The 20,416-nt window shown below is 44.0% G+C and overlaps 1 protein-coding gene across 2 annotated transcripts in view; it reads right to left on the reverse strand.

Moving 5' to 3' along the window:
- Positions 1–20,416, reverse strand: part of LOC123995702 (MAM domain-containing glycosylphosphatidylinositol anchor protein 2-like) — a 423,303-nt gene that overhangs the window by 177,118 nt on the left and 225,769 nt on the right. For both annotated transcript variants that reach the window (XM_046299372.1, XM_046299371.1), the window contains exons 7-8: positions 17,624–17,715; positions 17,172–17,409 (exon numbers count right to left, since the gene is read on the reverse strand). In XM_046299372.1, coding sequence (XP_046155328.1) covers positions 17,172–17,409; positions 17,624–17,715 — 330 coding nt within the window. The remainder of the gene's footprint in view (positions 1–17,171; positions 17,410–17,623; positions 17,716–20,416) is intronic.

Here is a 20,416-nt window from a genome sequence, read left to right on the forward strand (position 1 = left end):
ATCCTTATGTACATATTCCTTATCCCCTTACACTGTGTATAAGACAGTAGTTTTGGAATTGTTAGTTAGATTACTTGTTGGTTATCACTGCATTGTCAGAACTAGAAGCAAAAGCATTTCGCTACACTCGCATTACCATCTGCTAACCATGTGTATGTGACAAATAAATTTTGATTTGATTTGATTTGAACAGTGAGATAGATGGACACCAGATACATTACTGCAACAGTGAGGTAGTTGGTCACTAGGTACATTACTGCAACATTGAGATAGATGGTCACTAGGTACATTACTGCAAAAGTGAGAGAGATGGTCACTAGGCAGATTACTGCAACAGTGAGATAGATGGTCACCAGGTACATTACTGCAACAGTCAGATGGTCACTAGGTATATTACTGTAACAGTGAGATAGATGGTCACTAGGTACATGACTGAAACAGTGAGATAGATGGCCACTAGGTATATTACTGTAACAGTGAGATAGATGGCCACTAGGTATATTACTGTAACAGTGAGATAGATGGTCAAGAGGTACATGACTGAAACAGTGATATAGATGGACACCAGGTACATTACTGCAACAGTGAGATAGATGGTCACTAGGTACATTACTGCAACAGTGATATAGATGGTCACTAGGTACATTACTGCAACAGTCAGATGGTCACTAAGTACATTACTGGAACAGTGATATAGATGGTCACCAGGTACAATATTGCAACAGTGAGGTAGATGGTAACCAGGTACATTACTGCAACAGTGAGATAGATGGTCACGAGTTATATTACTGTAACAGTGAGATAGATGGTCACTAGGTACATTACAGCAAAAGTGAGAGAGATGGTCACAAGGCAGATTACTGAAACAGTGAGATAGATGGCCACTAGGTATATTACTGTAACAGTGACATAGATGGTCACTAGGTACATTACTGCAAAAGTGAGAGAAATGGTCACTAGGCAGATTACTGCAACAGTGAGATAGATGGTCACTAGGTACATTACTGCAACAGTCAGATGGTCACTAGGTATATTACTGTAACAGTGAGATAGATGGTCACTAGGTACATGACTGAAACAGTGAGATAGATGGCCACTAGGTATATTACTGTAACAGTGAGATAGATGGCCACTAGGTATATTACTGTAACAGTGAGATAGATGGTCAAGAGGTACATGACTGAAACAGTGATATAGATGGACACCAGGTACATTACTGCAACAGTGAGATAGATGGTCACTAGGTACATTACTGCAACAGTGATATAGATGGTCACTAGGTACATTACTGCAACAGTCAGATGGTCACTAAGTACATTACTGGAACAGTAATATAGATGGTCACCAGGTACAATATTGCAACAGTGAGGTAGATGGTAACCAGGTACATTACTGCAACAGTGAGATAGATGGTCACTAGTTATATTACTGTAACAGTGAGATAGATGGTCACTAGGTACATTACAGCAAAAGTGAGAGAGATGGTCACAAGGCAGATTACTGAAACAGTGAGATAGATGGTCACTAGGTACATTACTGCAACAGTTAGATGGTCACTAGGTACATTACTGCAAAAGTGAGAGAAATGGTCACTAGGCAGATTACTGCAACAGTGAGATAGATGGTCACTAGGTACATTACTGCAACAGTCAGATGGTCACTAGGTACATTACTGCAACAGTGAGCTAGATGGTCACTTTGTACATTACTGCAACAGTGAGATAGATGGTCACTAGGTTACTGCAACAGTGAGATAGATGGTCACTAGGTAAATTACTGTAACAGTGAGATAGATGGTCACTAGGTACATTACTGCAACAGTGAGCTAGATAGTCGCTAGGTACATTACTGAAACATTGATATAGATTGTCACTAGGTACATTACTGCAACAGTCAGATGGACACTAGGTACATTACTGCAACAGTCAGATGGTCACTAGGTACATTACTGCAACAGTGAGATAGATGGTCACTAGGTACATTACTGCAACAGTCAGATAGATGGTCACTAGGTACATTACTGCAACAGTGAGATAGATGGACACCAGGTACATTACTGCAACAGTGAGATAGATGGTCACTAGGTACATTACTGCAACAGTCAGATGGTCACTAAGTACATTACTGGAACAGTGATATAGATGGTCACCAGGTACATTACTGCAACAGTGATATAGATGGTCACCAGGTACATTACTGCAGCAGTCAGATGGTCACTAGGTACATTACTGCAACAGTGAGATAGATGGACACCAGGTACATTACTGCAACAGTGAGATAGATGGTCACTAGGTACATTACTGCAAAAGTGAGAGAGATGGTCACTAGGCAGATTACTGCAACAGTCAGATGGTCACTAAGTACATTACTGGAACAGTGATATAGATGGTCACCAGGTACAATATTGCAACAGTGAGGTAGATGGTCACTAGGTACATTACTGCAACATTGAGATATATGGACACCAGGTACATTACTGCAACAGTGAGATAGATGGTCACTAGGTACATTACTGCAAAAGTGAGAGAGATGGTCACTAGGCAGATTACTGCAACAGTGAGATAGATGGTCACCAGGTACATTACTCCAACAGTCAGATGGTCACTAGGTACATTTCTGCAACAGTGAGCTAGATGGTCACTTTGTACATTACTGCAACAGTGAGATAGATGGTCACAAGGTACATTACCGCAACAGTGAGATAGATAGTCACTAGGTACATTACTGAAACAGTGATATAGATGGTCACTAGGTACATTACTGCAACAGTCAGATGGACACTAGGTACATTACTGCAACAGTCAGATGGTCACTAGGTACATTACTGCAACAGTGAGATAGATGGTCACTAGGTACATTACTGCAACAGTCAGATGGTCACTAGGTACATTACTGCAACAGTGATATAGATGGTCACCAGGTACATTACTGCAACAGTCAGATGGTCACTAGGTACATTACTGGAACAGTGAGATAGATGGTCACTAGGTACATTACTGCAACAGTGATATAGATGGTCACTAGGTACATTACTGCAACAGTGAGCTAGATAGTCGCTAGGTACATTACTGAAACATTGATATAGATTGTCACTAGGTACATTACTGCAACAGTCAGATGGACACTAGGTACATTACTGCAACAGTCAGATGGTCACTAGGTACATTACTGCAACAGTGAGATAGATGGTCACTAGGTACATTACTGCAACAGTGAGATAGATGGTCACCAGGTACATTACTGGAACCGAGATATAGATGGTCACCAGGTACAATATTGCACCAGTGAGGTAGATGGTCACCAGGTACATTACTGCAACAGTGAGATAGATGGTCACCAGGTACATTACTGCAACAGTCAGATGGTCACTAGGTACATTACTGCAACAGTGATATAGATGGTCACCAGGTACATTACTGCAACAGTCAGATGGTCACTAGGTACATTACTGCAACAGTGAGATAGATGGACACCAGGTACATTACTGCAACAGTGATATAGATGGTCACCAGGTACATTACTGCAACAGTCAGATGGTCACCAGGTACATTACTGCAACAGTGAGATAGATGGACACCAGGTACATTACTGCAACAGTGAGATAGATGGTCACTAGGTACATTACTGCAAAAGTGAGAGAGATGGTCACTAGGCAGATTACTGCAACAGTGAGATAGATGGTCACCAGGTACATTACTCCAACAGTCAGATGGTCACTAGGTACATTTCTGCAACAGTGAGCTAGATGGTCACTTTGTACATTACTGCAACAGTGAGATAGATGGTCACAAGGTACATTACTGCAACAGTGAGATAGATAGTCACTAGGTACATTACTGCAACAGTCAGATGGTCACTAGGTACATTACTGCAACAGTCAGATGGTCACTAAGTACATTACTGAAACAGTGATATAGATGGTCACTAGGTACATTACTGCAACAGTCAGATGGACACTAGGTACATTACTGCAACAGTCAGATGGTCACTAGGTACATTACTGCAACAGTGAGATAGATGGTCACTAGGTACATTACTGCAACAGTCAGATGGTCACTAGGCAGATTACTGCAACAGTGATATAGATGGTCACCAGGTACATTACTGCAACAGTCAGATGGTCACTAGGTACAATATTGCAACAGTGAGGTAGATGGTCACCAGGTACATTACTGCAACAGTGAGATAGATGGTCACTAGGTACATTACTGCAAAATTGAGAGAGATGGTCACTAGGCAGATTACTGCAACAGTGAGATAGATGGTCACCAGGTACATTACTGCAACAGTCAGATGGTCACTAGGTACATTACTGCAACAGTGAGATAGATGGTCATTAGGTACATTACTGGAACAGTGAGAGAGATGGTCAGTAGGCAGATTACTGCAACAGTGAGATAGATGGTCACCAGGTACATTACTGCAACAGTGATATAGATGGTCACCAGGTACATTACAGCAACAGTCAGATGGTCACTAGGTACATTACTGCAACAGTGAGATAGATGGACACCAGGTACATTACTGCAACAGTGAGATAGATGGTCACTAGGTACATTACTGCAACAGTGAGATAGATGGTCACCAGGTACAATATTGCAACAGTGAGATAGATGGACACCAGATACATTACTGCAACAGTGAGATAGATGGACACCAGGTACATTACTGCAACAGTGAGATAGATGGACACCAGGTACATTACTGCAACAGTGAGATAGATGGTCACTAGGTACATTACTGCAACAGTGAGATAGATGGTCACCAGGTACATTACTGGAACAGTGAGATAGATGGTCACTACGTACATTACTGCAACAGTCAGATGGTCACTAGGTACATTACTGGAACCGAGATATAGATGGTCACCAGGTACAATATTGCACCAGTGAGGTAGATGGTCACCAGGTACATTACTGCAACAGTGATATATATGGTCACTAGGTACATTACTGCAACAGTGATATAGATGGTCACTAGGTACATTACTGCAACAGTGATATAGATGGTCACTAGGTACATTACTGCAACAGTCAGATGGTCACTAGGTACATTACTGCAACAGTGAGATAGATGGTCACCAGGTACATTACTGCAACAGTGAGATAGATGGACACCAGGTACATTACTGCAACAGTGAGATAGATGGTCACCAGGTACATTACTGCAACAGTCAGATGGTCACTAGGTACATTACTGCAACAGTGATATAGATGGTCACCAGGTACATTACTGCAACAGTCAGATGGTCACTAGGTACATTACTGCAACAGTGAGATAGATGGACACCAGGTACATTACTGCAACAGTGATATAGATGGTCACCAGGTACATTACTGCAACAGTCAGATGGTCACCAGGTACATTACTGCAACAGTCAGATGGTCACTAGGTACATTACTGCAACAGTGAGATAGATGGACACCAGGTACATTACTGCAACAGTGATATAGATGGTCACTAGGTACATTACTGCAACAGTCAGATGGTCACTAGGTACATTACTGCAACAGTGAGATAGATGGTCACCAGGTACATTACTGCAACAGTGAGATAGATGGACACCAGGTACATTACTGCAACAGTGAGATAGATGGTCACCAGGTACATTACTGCAACAGTCAGATGGTCACTAGGTACATTACTGCAACAGTGATATAGATGGTCACCAGGTACATTACTGCAACAGTCAGATGGTCACTAGGTACATTACTGCAACAGTGAGATAGATGGACACCAGGTACATTACTGCAACAGTGATATAGATGGTCACCAGGTACATTACTGCAACAGTCAGATGGTCACCAGGTACATTACTGCAACAGTGAGATAGATGGACACCAGGTACATTACTGCAACAGTGAGATAGATGGTCACTAGGTACATTACTGCAACAGTCAGATGGTCACTAAGTACATTACTGGAACAGTGATATAGATGGTCACCAGGTACAATATTGCAACAGTGAGGTAGATGGTCACTAGGTACATTACTGCAACATTGAGATATATGGACACCAGGTACATTACTGCAACAGTGAGATAGATGGTCACCAGGTACATTACTGCAACAGTCAGATGGTCACTAGGTACATTACTGCAACAGTGATATAGATGGTCACCAGGTACATTACTGCAACAGTCAGATGGTCACTAGGTACATTTCTGCAACAGTGAGCTAGATGGTCACAGGTACATTACTGCAACAGTGAGATAGATGGTCACAAGGTACATTACTGCAACAGTGAGATAGATAGTCACTAGGTACATTACTGAAACAGTGATATAGATGGTCACTAGGTACATTACTGCAACAGTCAGATGGACACTAGGTACATTACTGCAACAGTCAGATGGTCACTAGGTACATTACTGCAACAGTGAGATAGATGGTCACTAGGTACATTACTGCAACAGTCAGATGGTCACTAGGTACATTACTGCAACAGTGAGATAGATGGTCACCAGGTACATTACTGCAACAGTCAGATGGTCACTAGGTACATTACTGGAACAGTGAGATAGATGGTCACTAGGTACATTACTGCAACAGTGATATAGATGGTCACCAGGTACATTACTGCAACAGTAAGATGGTCACTAGGTACATTACTGCAACAGTGATATAGATGGTCACCAGGTACATTACTGCAACAGTGAGATAGATGGTCACCAGGTACATTACTGCAACAGTCAGATGGTCACTAGGTACATTACTGGAACAGTGAGATAGATGGTCACTAGGTACATTACTGCAACAGTGATATAGATGGTCACCAGGTACATTACTGCAACAGTAAGATGGTCACTAGGTACATTACTGCAACAGTGATATAGATGGTCACCAGGTACATTACTGCAACAGTGAGATAGATGGTCACTAGGTACATTACTGCAAAAGTGAGAGAGATGGTCACTAGGCAGATTACTGCAACAGTGATATAGATGGTCACCAGGTACATTACTGCAACAGTCAGATGGTCACTAGGTACAATATTGCACCAGTGAGGTAGATGGTCACCAGGTACATTACTGCAACAGTGAGATAGATGGTCACTAGGTACATTACTGCAACAGTCAGATGGTCACTAGGTACATTACTGCAACAGTGAGATAGATGGTCACTAGGTACATTACTGGAACAGTGAGAGAGATGGTCAGTAGGCAGATTACTGCAACAGTGAGATAGATGGTCACCAGGTACATTACAGCAACAGTCAGATGGTCACTAGGTACATTACTGCAACAGTGAGATAGATGGACACCAGGTACATTACTGCAACAGTGAGATAGATGGTCACTAGGTACATTACTGCAACAGTGAGATGGATGGTCACCAGGTACAATATTGCAACAGTGAGATAGATGGACACCAGATACATTACTGCAACAGTGAGATAGATGGACACCAGGTACATTACTGCAACAGTGAGATAGATGGACACCAGGTACATTACTGCAACAGTGAGATAGATGGTCACTAGGTACATTACTGCAACAGTGAGATAGATGGTCACCAGGTACATTACTGGAACAGTGAGATAGATGGTCACTACGTACATTACTGCAACAGTCAGATGGTCACTAGGTACATTACTGGAACCGAGATATAGATGGTCACCAGGTACAATATTGCACCAGTGAGGTAGATGGTCACCAGGTACATTACTGCAACAGTGAGATAGATGGTCACTAGGTACATTACTGCAACAGTGAGGTAGATGGTCACCAGCTACATTACTGCAACAGTGATATAGATGGTCACTAGGTACATTACTGCAACAGTCAGATGGTCACTAGGTACATTACTGCAACAGTGAGATAGATGGTCACCAGGTACATTACTGCAACAGTGAGATAGATGGACACCAGGTACATTACTGCAACAGTGAGATAGATGGTCACCAGGTACATTACTGCAACAGTCAGATGGTCACTAGGTACATTACTGCAACAGTGATATAGATGGTCACCAGGTACATTACTGCAACAGTCAGATGGTCACTAGGTACATTACTGCAACAGTGAGATAGATGGACACCAGGTACATTACTGCAACAGTGATATAGATGGTCACCAGGTACATTACTGCAACAGTCAGATGGTCACCAGGTACATTACTGCAACAGTCAGATGGTCACCAGGTACATTACTGCAACAGTGAGATAGATGGACACCAGGTACATTACTGCAACAGTGAGATAGATGGTCACCAGGTACATTACTGCAACAGTCAGATGGTCACTAGGTACATTACTGCAACAGTGAGATAGATGGACACCAGGTACATTACTGCAACAGTGAGATAGATGGTCACCAGGTACATTACTCCAACAGTCAGATGGTCACTAGGTACATTACTGCAACAGTGAGCTAGATGGTCACTTTGTACATTACTGCAACAGTGAGATAGATGGTCACTAGGTACATTACTGCAACAGTGAGATAGATAGTCACTAGGTACATTACTGAAACAGTGATATAGATGGTCACTAGGTACATTACTGCAACAGTCAGATGGACACTAGGTACATTACTGCAACAGTCAGATGGTCACTAGGTACATTACTGCAACAGTGAGATAGATGGTCACTAGGTACATTACTGCAACAGTGATATAGATGGTCACCAGGTACATTACTGCAACAGTCAGATGGTCACTAGGTACATTACTGCAACAGTGATATAGATGGTCACCAGGTACATTACTGCAACAGTCAGATGGTCACTAGGTACATTACTGGAACAGTGAGATAGATGGTCACTAGGTACATTACTGCAACAGTGATATAGATGGTCACCAGGTACATTACTGCAACAGTCAGATGGTCACTATGTACATTACTGCAACAGTGAGATAGATGGTCACTAGGTACATTACTGCAACAGTGAGATAGATGGTCACTAGGTACATGGCTGAAACAGTGAGATAGATGGCCACTAGGTACATGACTAAAACAGTGAGATAGATGGTCACTAGGTACATTACTGCAACAGTGAGATAGATGGTCACTAGGTACATTACTGCAACAGTGAGATAGATGGACACCAGGTACATTACTGCAACAGTGAGATAGATGGTCACCAGGTACATTACTCCAACAGTCAGATGGTCACTAGGTACATTACTGCAACAGTGAGCTAGATGGTCACTTTGTACATTACTGCAACAGTGAGATAGATGGTCACTAGGTACATTACTGCAACAGTGAGATAGATAGTCACTAGGTACATTACTGAAACAGTGATATAGATGGTCACTAGGTACATTACTGCAACAGTCAGATGGACACTAGGTACATTACTGCAACAGTCAGATGGTCACTACGTACATTACTGCAACAGTGAGATAGATGGTCACTAGGTACATTACTGCAACAGTGATATAGATGGTCACCAGGTACATTACTGCAACAGTCAGATGGTCACTAGGTACATTATTGGAACAGTGAGATAGATGGTCACTAGGTACATTACTGCAACAGTGATATAGATGGTCACCAGGTACATTACTGCAACAGTCAGATGGTCACTATGTACATTACTGCAACAGTGAGATAGATGGTCACTAGGTACATTACTGCAACAGTGAGATAGATGGTCACTAGGTACATGGCTGAAACAGTGAGATAGATGGCCACTAGGTACATGACTAAAACAGTGAGATAGATGGTCACTAGGTACATTACTGCAACAGTGAGATAGATGGTCACTAGGTACATTACTGCAACTGTGAGATAGATGGTCCCTAGGTACATTACTGCAACAGTGAGATAGATGGTCACTAGGTACATTACTAAAACAGTGAGATAGATGGTCACTAGGTACATTATTAAAACAGTGAGATAGATGGTCACTAGGTACATTACTTCAACAGTGAGTAGTATACAATAACTAGCCACTATGACCTTGACTGGTCAGTGGCCAGTGGTCAAGCACTAGCAACGTATATAGCAACAAGACCGGCTACAGACAACTAAAACAGAGCAGTGGATTCAACATTTTCTCCATGTAGCTTTCTCAATGTGTCTCCAGTAATCACTTAACAACAATACATGCCACATTCACTTTCATAGCATATTGTCCCTTTTGGCTAATGTTTCCAAAATCCAAACAGTCCTAAATATCCCCAGTGGTAGCGCAGTCACCGATTTGGCCAACAACAAGGCCATTAGTGTGTCAGCGTGAGACATTTTCTCTGTGTTTCCATCCTAACAAAAAGGCAGCATCTCAATGCCTCTATGACCCAGTGGGCAGTTACAGCTGCTGGGCTTGTGCTGTTGGCTGGAGAATGCCATGGTAATAAAACCCTGTGTAGCTTCTGCCATTGTCCTCGTCTGGAAGGCCACACACACATTCTCTCTTTCTCTCTCTGTGGCTGGTTAGTGTGTGACTGTTAAGAAACACAGAAGTGCACATGCACGTGCATACACATACACGATCTGGAACTGTGTGTGCCTACTGAGAGATGCCCTTTGTGGCGTGCGTGTGTGTATGTGTGTGTCTGTGTGTGTGCGTGCGTGTGTGTGTGTGCGTGTGTGCGTGCGCACGCGCGTGTGTGTGCCAGGCTGCACCTCTCTGGGGTCTCAATCAGCCTCAGCTGGGAAGCTGATTGCTGGAGACTTACAGGGATTTGTCACTACTACCAAAACAGACAGTTGACTATGTGAACTGACAGCCAATATGGCGATGTTTGGTACTTGACATTTTTACACAGCTCAGAGAGGCATGTGGGGTCAGAAGGACCGTGCACACAATGCAACACTATGAAAATAAACTCAACTGGCCTCTTTGGGTGAGTGCAGTGACATCAATCTCCGTTGCTGTGGTAACGCTGCACTCTGCTCGAGTGAGTGTGTTTGAGAGGGAGAGAAAGTGTGTGTGTGTTTGTGTTGGCTCTATGCCAGGGAGTTGGCTGCTCTGTGACAGCCCTCTCTGTGGAGCTTCACCCCTGTGGTGACAGTGTGTGTTGGCCTGTAGGGATATACTGTGTCTGTCCTGCGGGGCTCAGAAGGGCTTAGCTGGCTGACGGCGCACGAGGGCACTAACACCATTCATAGGCACTGAGGCTCCACACACAGGGTCATTCCTCTAGGCCCACAATGTGTGTGTGTGTGTGTGTGTGTGTGTGTGTGTGTGTGTGTGTGTGTGTGTGTGTGTGTGTGTGTGTGTGTGTGTGTGTGTGTGTGTGTGTGTGTGTGTGTGTGTGTGTGTGTGTGTGTGTGTGTGTGTGTGTGTGTGTGTGTGTGTGTGTGTGTGTGTGTGTGTTATAGCCACTATCATTCCCAGCAGGAACCAGTCTTATTGCGGTGCTTTCTTCTCCCAAGACACCCCACACTGAACATCAGTGAAAGGTTTGTGGTTATCACCATGACAAATGTGATTTTCCACAGCCATGATGTGTGGCATTTCACAATCAAGGGCTCACAACAGCTCCCACCATCACTGAGAGAGGCTTTACTTTTCTGGTTACAACAATAAAATATGATATTTTAGAAGATGATTTAATTGAGCTGACGTGCAACTTGCTGTTCGTGAAGTACAAGGCAAGGAAGCTGAAGAAACCCCAATAGAGTGTGGACAGTAGAATAAAATACACAAACCAGTGAGTCACTCAGCCCTACTTTCAGTGATTCATTGAGGAAAGCAATACCTACAGCTACTAACTGACTCACCGGTACCACAACACAAACAGGTAGCTGAAGGAACGATGAGTCAAAGTGAATGTGCCAACCAGGATTCCTGTACCAGAGCCAGTGAGCAGGACTGAAGGACCAGACTAGAGCGGCACATCACATCAGCAATGCCTGCAGTAGCAACCATGGCAGGCCACTACAGTCGCCGGAAACCACGGTGACTGGATAATCACAACCTCTCACTTTCTGTTAGTTCTGATGATAGGGATGGACGGTTGAACAAAGGACATGAAGAAAGAGATAGGGACCAGAGCTAGAGATGGATGACACAAATACATTTTCAAAAGTGGTCTCAACCCCTGATTGTTGTTGGCCAAGGGTTAGGGTTCAGTTTTAGCGAGTGAGTGGGATTGAACTAAGCCATAAGGGTCACATAGAGTGATGTTACCCAAGTCAGATATCCCAATTATAATCAAACAAATCAGATGTGGTCTCCAAGTTGAACCCTCTTTCAGGAAGTCCAGTGGCTCTAACCAGTGTTTATTAATATAGACTGGCACCTTGTTTTTTATCAACAGAGCCCTTATTTGATTCGCTTAATTTATTAAATGCAGTTATTTGGGTGGAGAGCCATCGTGTGCTGTTGGGTATCCGAGATAATATAATAATAATAATATATGCCATTTAGCAGACGCTTTTATCCAAAGCGACTTACAGTCATGTGTGCATACATTCTACGTATGGGTGGTCCCGGGGATCGAACCCACTACCCTGGCATTACAAGCGCCATGCTCTACCAACTGAGCTACAGAAGGACTGATGATTGAGAAACAGATGCATTACTTAGATATGGGAGAGAGGTGATTTTCTATCCCAATTATAGAGAGATTTTTTTTAAATCAATTACTATATGGCTCAGGCTGAGCTAGGAGCTAGGATGAAAACCAATGGAGCTTGTAGCTTTCTGGGACTGGGTAGGAAACCAATGGGAGTAAGATGTGGAGTTACATGTATTTATACTGTAGCTAACAGGCAAGGTTTTCCATTTCCTATTTGTGGGAATCTACAGGCGTAATGCTGCTACGGTGTTCTGATAATGACCAATGTACCACTGGATTTAACTAGTACCTCAATGGGATTCAAAGAAATTGAAGAAGGAATGGGCTGACTGAACGCTTGCCAGAGATTCAACACTGCAGGTTAGTCAATTCTCAGATTCTTCAGAAAGACTTTAACTTGGACAAATCCACCCCTGATTAAGTTTTAACACAAAGTAGTTCCAGCGAGTAATATGTTTCAGAGTGAAAGTGAAGGAGGATAGGTGGAACAGTTAGGTTGATTAAAGGCATCCCTAGGACGCCTATGTAGGTTAGTCTGAATGTTTCTGTCTCGTCCTCCACTAGATACATGTTTAACACAAAGGCTAATGCAAAGATGAATCTCCCTATGTCTGGAAGAAACTCCCCCCTCCCCTCTCTATCTTGCTCTCTCTACAGCTTCATTAAAGGGGTATATTAAAACAAAGATTGCTTACATTTTACCCCGTAGCATGAAAATGCCCTCCTCTTTTCCTCCTTACTTTCCACCAGTCTGTTAATCCTGTCAGTAATGGATGGGGAAATCTGGGCTCTTGTTTGATTCCTACTCATGAATAAAACATTAACTCTCAAGGTACCTAAAATAAAAAAAATCTTAGCTAGGTAATGAGTGATGATTGTAAATATTAGCACTATTTTGTGAGGGTGGAAACTACTGAAAGCTGTGGGGAAAAAAGTGTAGTCAGCAGTCCAGAGTATGAATATGTGTTGTGGATAATGAGTGTTGGTTTTGTCTGGGGATGGGGACTAGGACTGGACTATGCTAGAAGAGTTTGGGCTGGAGGCTGGGCTGGGCTGGGCTAGATGTAGTAGGGCTGGCCTGGGGCCCTGCAAGAGCTTCAAAGTGTTCAGGATGGAGATAATTTAGACTCAATATCTTTCCAAACACTTCAACAGGGTGAGGACCCATCTCTTTCCTAACACTTCAGTAGCCTGAGGCTCCATCTCTTTCCAAACACTTCAACAGCGTGAGGCCCCATCTCATTCCAAACACTTCCACAGCGTGGAGCCCTGGCAGAGCTGCAGGGTAATCTGCTCTAAATGTTTTCATTAAGAGACTGTAATTACTGCTAGCCTCTCTCTCCCTTCAGGAGAACAGCAGAGACGGTTTGGTTAGCCCAAACAGCAGGCCAGCAAAGACAGAGATGACTGACCATTGGTTAGCAACATCATCACCCAATCTTGGGCTTGATTATAGCAAGAGCAGAGGCAACAATTTGTCTCGACACAGTGGTCATGCTACTTCAGAACATCTCAGTCCCCACAGAAAGTTACAGAAGGACAATGACTCAAGCAGTGCACAGTACGATTCTACGTTAGTTTTTCTCTACACCTGTACATGAATCACTGCATTCTATCTTCACACAACTCTTTCATCGTATTCAACATCATTAAACCCCTGCAACTTAATACAACCTCCACCTAGAAAAACAATCACCCTTAAAAGCAATCAAATCTGAGCACAAAAGACCCTTTCATGTTATATTTCCTTTGCTGCTCTCTGAGAGAAGAGAGAAACACAGTCTTGTTCCACATTAAAGAGCGAGTTTCGGTGTCAGTGAGCCACACACACACACACACACACACACACACACACACACACACACACACACACACACACACACACACACACACACACACACACACACACACACACACACACACACACACACACACACACACACACACACACACACACACACGCACACGCACACGCACACTCTGTTCTATCTTCATGGGGAAATCAAATTGATTTCCAATCTAAATACTATTTTCACTTACCCTATCCCTAACCTTAATCTGTAACCTAGAACCCAAACTTTAACTCCTAACCCTAAACCCAAACCACTAACTCCTTATCCTAACCAGAATTCTAACCCTAATTATAACTATAACCCTAAACCTAACCCCTAAGTTTAAAATAGCCTTTGTCCTCATGGGGATGTGGGAAATGTCCCGACAAGGAAGAATTTTGCTTGAACTAACCCACGCACGCAGAAGCACAAACACACACACATATTTATCAGGAAGCTACCATCCACTGGAGCCTTTGAAACACACCAAATCAACAACCAGCAAATTCAGAATGTCTGGGATGGGATGAGAGACTGCACGCTTGTAAAGAACAGGCATTCCAAGTGGAAATCCCAATTCGAAATACCTATTTTCTGAGGCGTTTTATCGATTGGGTCCTCTCCTCTCCTCTCTAACCCATACCTCTCTTCTCCTCTCTAACCCATACCTCTCTTCTCCTCTCTAACCCTTACCTCTATTCTCCACTCTAAACCATACCTCTCCTCCCTAACCCATACCTCTCTTCTCCTCCCTAACACATACCTCTCTTCTCCTCTCTAACCCATACCTCTCTTCTCCTCTCTAACCCACACCTCTCCTCTCCTCCCTAACCCATACCTCTCCTCTCCTCTCTAACCCATACCTCTCCTCTCCTCCCTAACACATACCTCTCTTCTCCTCTCTAACCCATACCTCTCTTCTCCACTCTAAACCATACCTCTCCTCCCTAACCCATACCTCTCTTCTCCTCCCTAACACATACCTCTCTTCTCCTCTCTAACCCATACCTCTCTTCTCCTCTCTAACCCACACCTCTCCTCTCCTCTCTAACCCATACCTCTCCTCTCCTCTCTAACCCATACCTCTCTTCTCATCTCTAACCCATACCTCTATTCTCCTCTCTAACCCATACCTCTCTTCTCCTCTCTAACCCATATCTCTCTTCTCCTCTCTAACCCAAACAGCTTGGAAAATTCCAGAAAATTATGTGGCTTTAAAAGCTTCTGATAGGCTTCTGATAGGCTAATTGACATCATTTGAGTCAATTGGAGGTGTACCTGTGGATGTATTTAAAGGCCTACCATTAAACTCAGTGCCTCTTGCTTGACATCATTGGAAATTCAAAAGAAATCAGCCAAGACCTCAGAAAAAAATTGTAGACCTCCACAAGTCTGGTTCATCCTTGGGAGCAATTTCCAAACACCTGAAGGTACCACGTTCATCTGTACAAACAATAGTACACAAGTAAACACCATGGGACCATGCAGCCCTCATACCCGTCAGGAAGGAGACACTTTCTGTCTCCTAGAGATGAACGTACTTTGGTGCGAAAAGTGCAAATCAATCCCAGAACAACAGCAAAAGACCTTGTGAAGATGCTGGAGGAAACGAGTACAAAATATATATATATCCACAGTAAACTAGTCCTATATTGACATAAACTGAAAGGCTGCTCAGCAAGAAAGAAGTCACTGCTCCAAAACCGCCATAGAAAAGCCAGACTATGGTTTGCAACTGCACATGGGGACAAAGATCATACTTTTTGAAGAAATGTCCTCTGGTCTGATGAAACAAAAATAGAATTGATTGGCCATAATGACCATCATTATGTTTGGAGGAAAAAGGGGGAGGCTTGCAAGCCGAAGAACACCATCCCAACCGTGAAGCACAGGGGTGGCAGCATCATGTTGTGGGCGTGCTTTGCTGCAGGTTGGACTGGTGCACTTCACAAAGTTGATGGCATCATGAGGTAGGAACATTATGTGGATATATTGAAGCAACATCTCAAGACATCAGTCATCAGGAAGTTAAAGCTTGGTAGCAAATGGGTCTTCCAAATGGACAATGACCCCAATCATACTTCCAAAGTTGTGGCAAAATGGCTTAAGGACAACAATGTCAAGGTATTGGTGTGGCCATCATAAAGCCCTGACTTCAATCCTATAGAACAAGTTGGACGTAAACTTCCGACTTCAAGTGTATGTACAATGAACGTCAAGGAAGTCGAACAAATGGTAATAGCAGCAGCCAGTTCGATGAAGAGAGGGAATGGATTTAGTTTTGGAGTATGGCAGTGTCTCATATTTAGTCCACTACTTCTGACCAGAGTCCGGGTCAAAAGTAGTGCACTATATAGGGCATATGGTGCTTTTTGGGATGAAGCCCATTAATTTAGTTTGGATATCAGGCAATAGGATTGGATGTTACATTCAGATTAATTTGGGGCAGAAAATAGGTCACATTATGGAAACAACACCTGAATAGGCGTAAATTCAATAGGTGAGCATGAGATGTTTTTGTGAAATAGAGAAATTATGAAAGTGTATTCTCTAGTGTGTATGTTTTAGCACAAGTGAACATTTCTATTACTGTGTGTGTGTTGCTACAGTCTCCATGATGTATATACTGTATGACTGCTGTGTGTGACTAACTGTACATTCCCTGTATAGTGCACTACTTTTGACCAGGGCCAATAGGGTTCTAGTTAAAAGTAGTGCACTATATAGGGAAGAGGGTGCCATTTGGGATGTATACACAGTGTAGCCTTATGAAAGTCTCTATCCGCCACGGTGGTATGTTGCTGGGGGGGGGGGGGGGTGTATAGGCCAATCTCCTGCTCTGACATGGCGGTGTGTGAGACTCACCAGTAGTGGAGGAGATGTTGACATCAATGCTGATCTCAGGTATGCCCCCTCCCTTCAGCGCAGCCACACAGGTGTAGGTGCCAAAGTCAGTGAACTTCAGGTCGATGATGTCCAGGTTGGTGGTGCCAGGGGAGGTGTCAGGGTCCGTCTGGGTGATGACCATTCGCTCGGAGCTACGCAAGGCACGCCCATTCTTCAGCCAGCCAAACGTCAGCTCCTCAGGGGGCGTGGCTTCCACCTGGATGGAGTGTCGAGTTGAGTATGTGTTTGAAAAGGGGATGGTGTGTTTTGTGTGTGTGTGTGTGTGTGTGTGTGTGTGTGTGTGTGTGTGTGTGTGTGTGTGTGTGTGTGTGTGTGTGTGTGTGTGTGTGTGTGTGTGTGTGTGTGTGTGTGTGTGTGTGTGTGTGTGTGTGTGTGTGTGTGTGTGTGTGTGTGTGTGTGTGTGTGCATACCTGGCAGGATATCTTGACCTCACGGCCGATCTGGATGTTGTCGTCATTGTGGTAGGGGTCAGGGGTGATCCAGAAACGGCCCTTCTTCATCGCTGCAGGGAGAACACACACAGACACACCACAACAAGTAAGAGAGTTTCAGGGTCTGTGTGGGTTTATGTGTGAACCACAGGGTTGATTCCAAATGGCCCTTTATTTGGCCCTGTAGACAGAACAAACACTTAAATATGTTTTTCTGCTATTTGCAGAACAGTAACAGACAAAATAGTTATGCTGTCCATTTGTTGAGAAGGGAAATGTATATTTTTGCTTTTCCACAAGTTTGAGACAACAAACACACCAGCCAAGAGGTTAGAGGCGGTAAGGCGTCAGAGCAAAACAATTTAAAGGGGAGCTGTAAATGCTTTGGAAATTGATTTTGAATTGTAGAGTAGCAAACTCTCTGCTAACTGATCAGATTGAAATATGTTTGTCTGAGATTCACTTTATCCAATCACAGTCTGTCTGATATGTGTTTCATCCAATCACACAAGTGTTGCATTCACTGATTGGAGTCATTTTTACAAACAAACACATGTACACACGCGCATGCACACACGCACATACATGCACGCATGCACACACAGACACACAGAGAAAGCAGAAAGCTACATTATTTTTTTTTAAATGGAAATATCTTTTATTGCTAATCTAGTTTAGTTTCCAAACACCGTCACCAAACCCAGCTCTTCAGAGAGAAAAGAAGAGAGGGCTGATTTCATTATAATGCATGTTGCAATGTTTCCCAATGCTGCTGTTGTACAATTCATCTTGTCTGCGCAAAAAATAAACTGACAGTTCCACAGAAATCTTTTCATCTAGCAATTCCCTGGCGACATTATCATATTCAGTTTGGCGAAAAAGGAAAATGAAAACAAAACCTGCATGTCAGATTCAAACACAGGAAATGTAATGTGCAAAACATTGCAATGCTGAAGTCTAACAGAGGCAGGGAGGCAGGGAGGGAGGGAGGCAGGGAGGGAGGGAGGCAGGGAGGCAGGAAGGCAGGGAGGGAGGGAGGCAGGGAGGCAGGGAGGCAGGGAGGCAGGGAGGCAGGAAGGCAGGGAGTGAGGGAGGTAGGAAGTCAGGGAGGGAGGGAGGCAGGAAGGCAGGGAGGGAGGGAGGCAGGAAGGCAGGGAGGCAGGGAGGGAGGGAGGCAGGGAGGCAGGGAGGCAGGGGGCAGGGAGGCAGGGAGGGTGGGAGGCAGGGAGGCAGGGGGAGGGAGGCAGGGAGGGAGGGAGGCAGGGGAGGAGGGGGAGGCAGGAAGGCAGGGAGGGAGGCAGGAAGGCAGGAGGGAGGCAGGAAGGCAGGGAGGGAGGAGGGAGGGAGGCAGGAAGGCAGGGAGGCAGGGAGGCAGGGAGGGAGGGAGGGAGGGAGGCAGGGAGGCAGGGAGGCAGGGAGGGAGGGAGGCAGGGAGGCAGGGAGGCAGGGAGGGAGGTAGGCAGGGAGGGAGGGAGGCAGGGAGGGAGGGAGGCAGGGAGGCAGGGAGGGAGGGAGACAGGGAGGCAGGGAGGAAGCACAGAGGGAAAGAGAGTGACACACACCTACACACTAAGAAACCAGAGTGTACGTTTCAAACCAATGTCAGATTGTTCCTGACATCTCAGACAAATGTTGGAATCATGTCAGGGTAAGTTCCTGCAGGGCTTAGATCAATAATCATTTATCTTCACAAATTTGGTTCTGTGTCATACCTTTCCCTCCAGAGGAGATTTAGGACTTTTGATTTTGGGATTTTTGATATTAGAATTTTTTGTTATTTCACTGTGCGGTTGAGATGTAAAAGTAAGAATTTCATTGCACCCCTCTGTATCCTCTGTATATGAAAAATAAACTATTGAGGTGGGGTGAAGATTGTGGACATTTTTAAGGCCTTTGTTGTGTCTATGAACACCCTCTGCACTCCTCTACTGGAAGAAAATACATATTACTGCAAATCCTCTGTTGATGACTGGGTTCTTTCTTGTATGAAGTTGCTGATCAATTGCTCTGCCATTATTATTATTATTATTGTATGAGTTATTCTTGGTGGGGTTACCCCTGTGCTGTGATATGGGTTTTATAGGGTGTGTATTCTCTTTTCTCTCCACTGGCTATCTGGTAAACAGGCTACACTCTAGGCAGTCTCTTCTGCTGAGGTTTGTGGGTCTGGTGGTGGTACACTCTCTATTCTACTCTTTTCCTTCCGGCATGGTTAATACCTGCCTGACGCCCGAACAAAATCTTTATTTGTACCCCTCTCTAATAAATACCGATCCAAAATTGGCGCCCAAACAGGGACTTGAAGAGAAACACCCATGACACCATCCACACAAGGTTGAATCATGTGTTGTGTTGGAACCCCATACTGTGTCAATGTGGACACGCCTGATGGTAATCATGTTCGGGATTCTTTCATTGTGGAAGGACTCGATGGACTAATGGAGTTGGATAGCACTAACCCTAACATCTCCTATAACATCTCCACCATTTACCCCTCCCCTCAACCTCTTCCTGTTACCCTGTTCAGAGAGACTGGGAGAGGTGTCTCTGTGATCACTGGACAAATGGAACATCAATGGACACATACCAATCATAGTTTGACAATGCAGGAGAATGCCATTCGCAAACTCAGTCAATGTGTGGAGGCTCATCAGACAGGTGAGGTTCGATTACCTTCCCTGTCAAATGGAGGAAAACCAACAACAAATTGTTCAGATTCTCTGAAGCCGGATATTCAAGGAAAACTGCACCGGTTCAAAACACAAATGGAAA

The sequence above is a fragment of the Oncorhynchus gorbuscha genome, linkage group LG14 (genome assembly GCF_021184085.1).
Source record: "Oncorhynchus gorbuscha isolate QuinsamMale2020 ecotype Even-year linkage group LG14, OgorEven_v1.0, whole genome shotgun sequence".
NCBI lineage: Eukaryota > Metazoa > Chordata > Actinopteri > Salmoniformes > Salmonidae > Oncorhynchus > Oncorhynchus gorbuscha.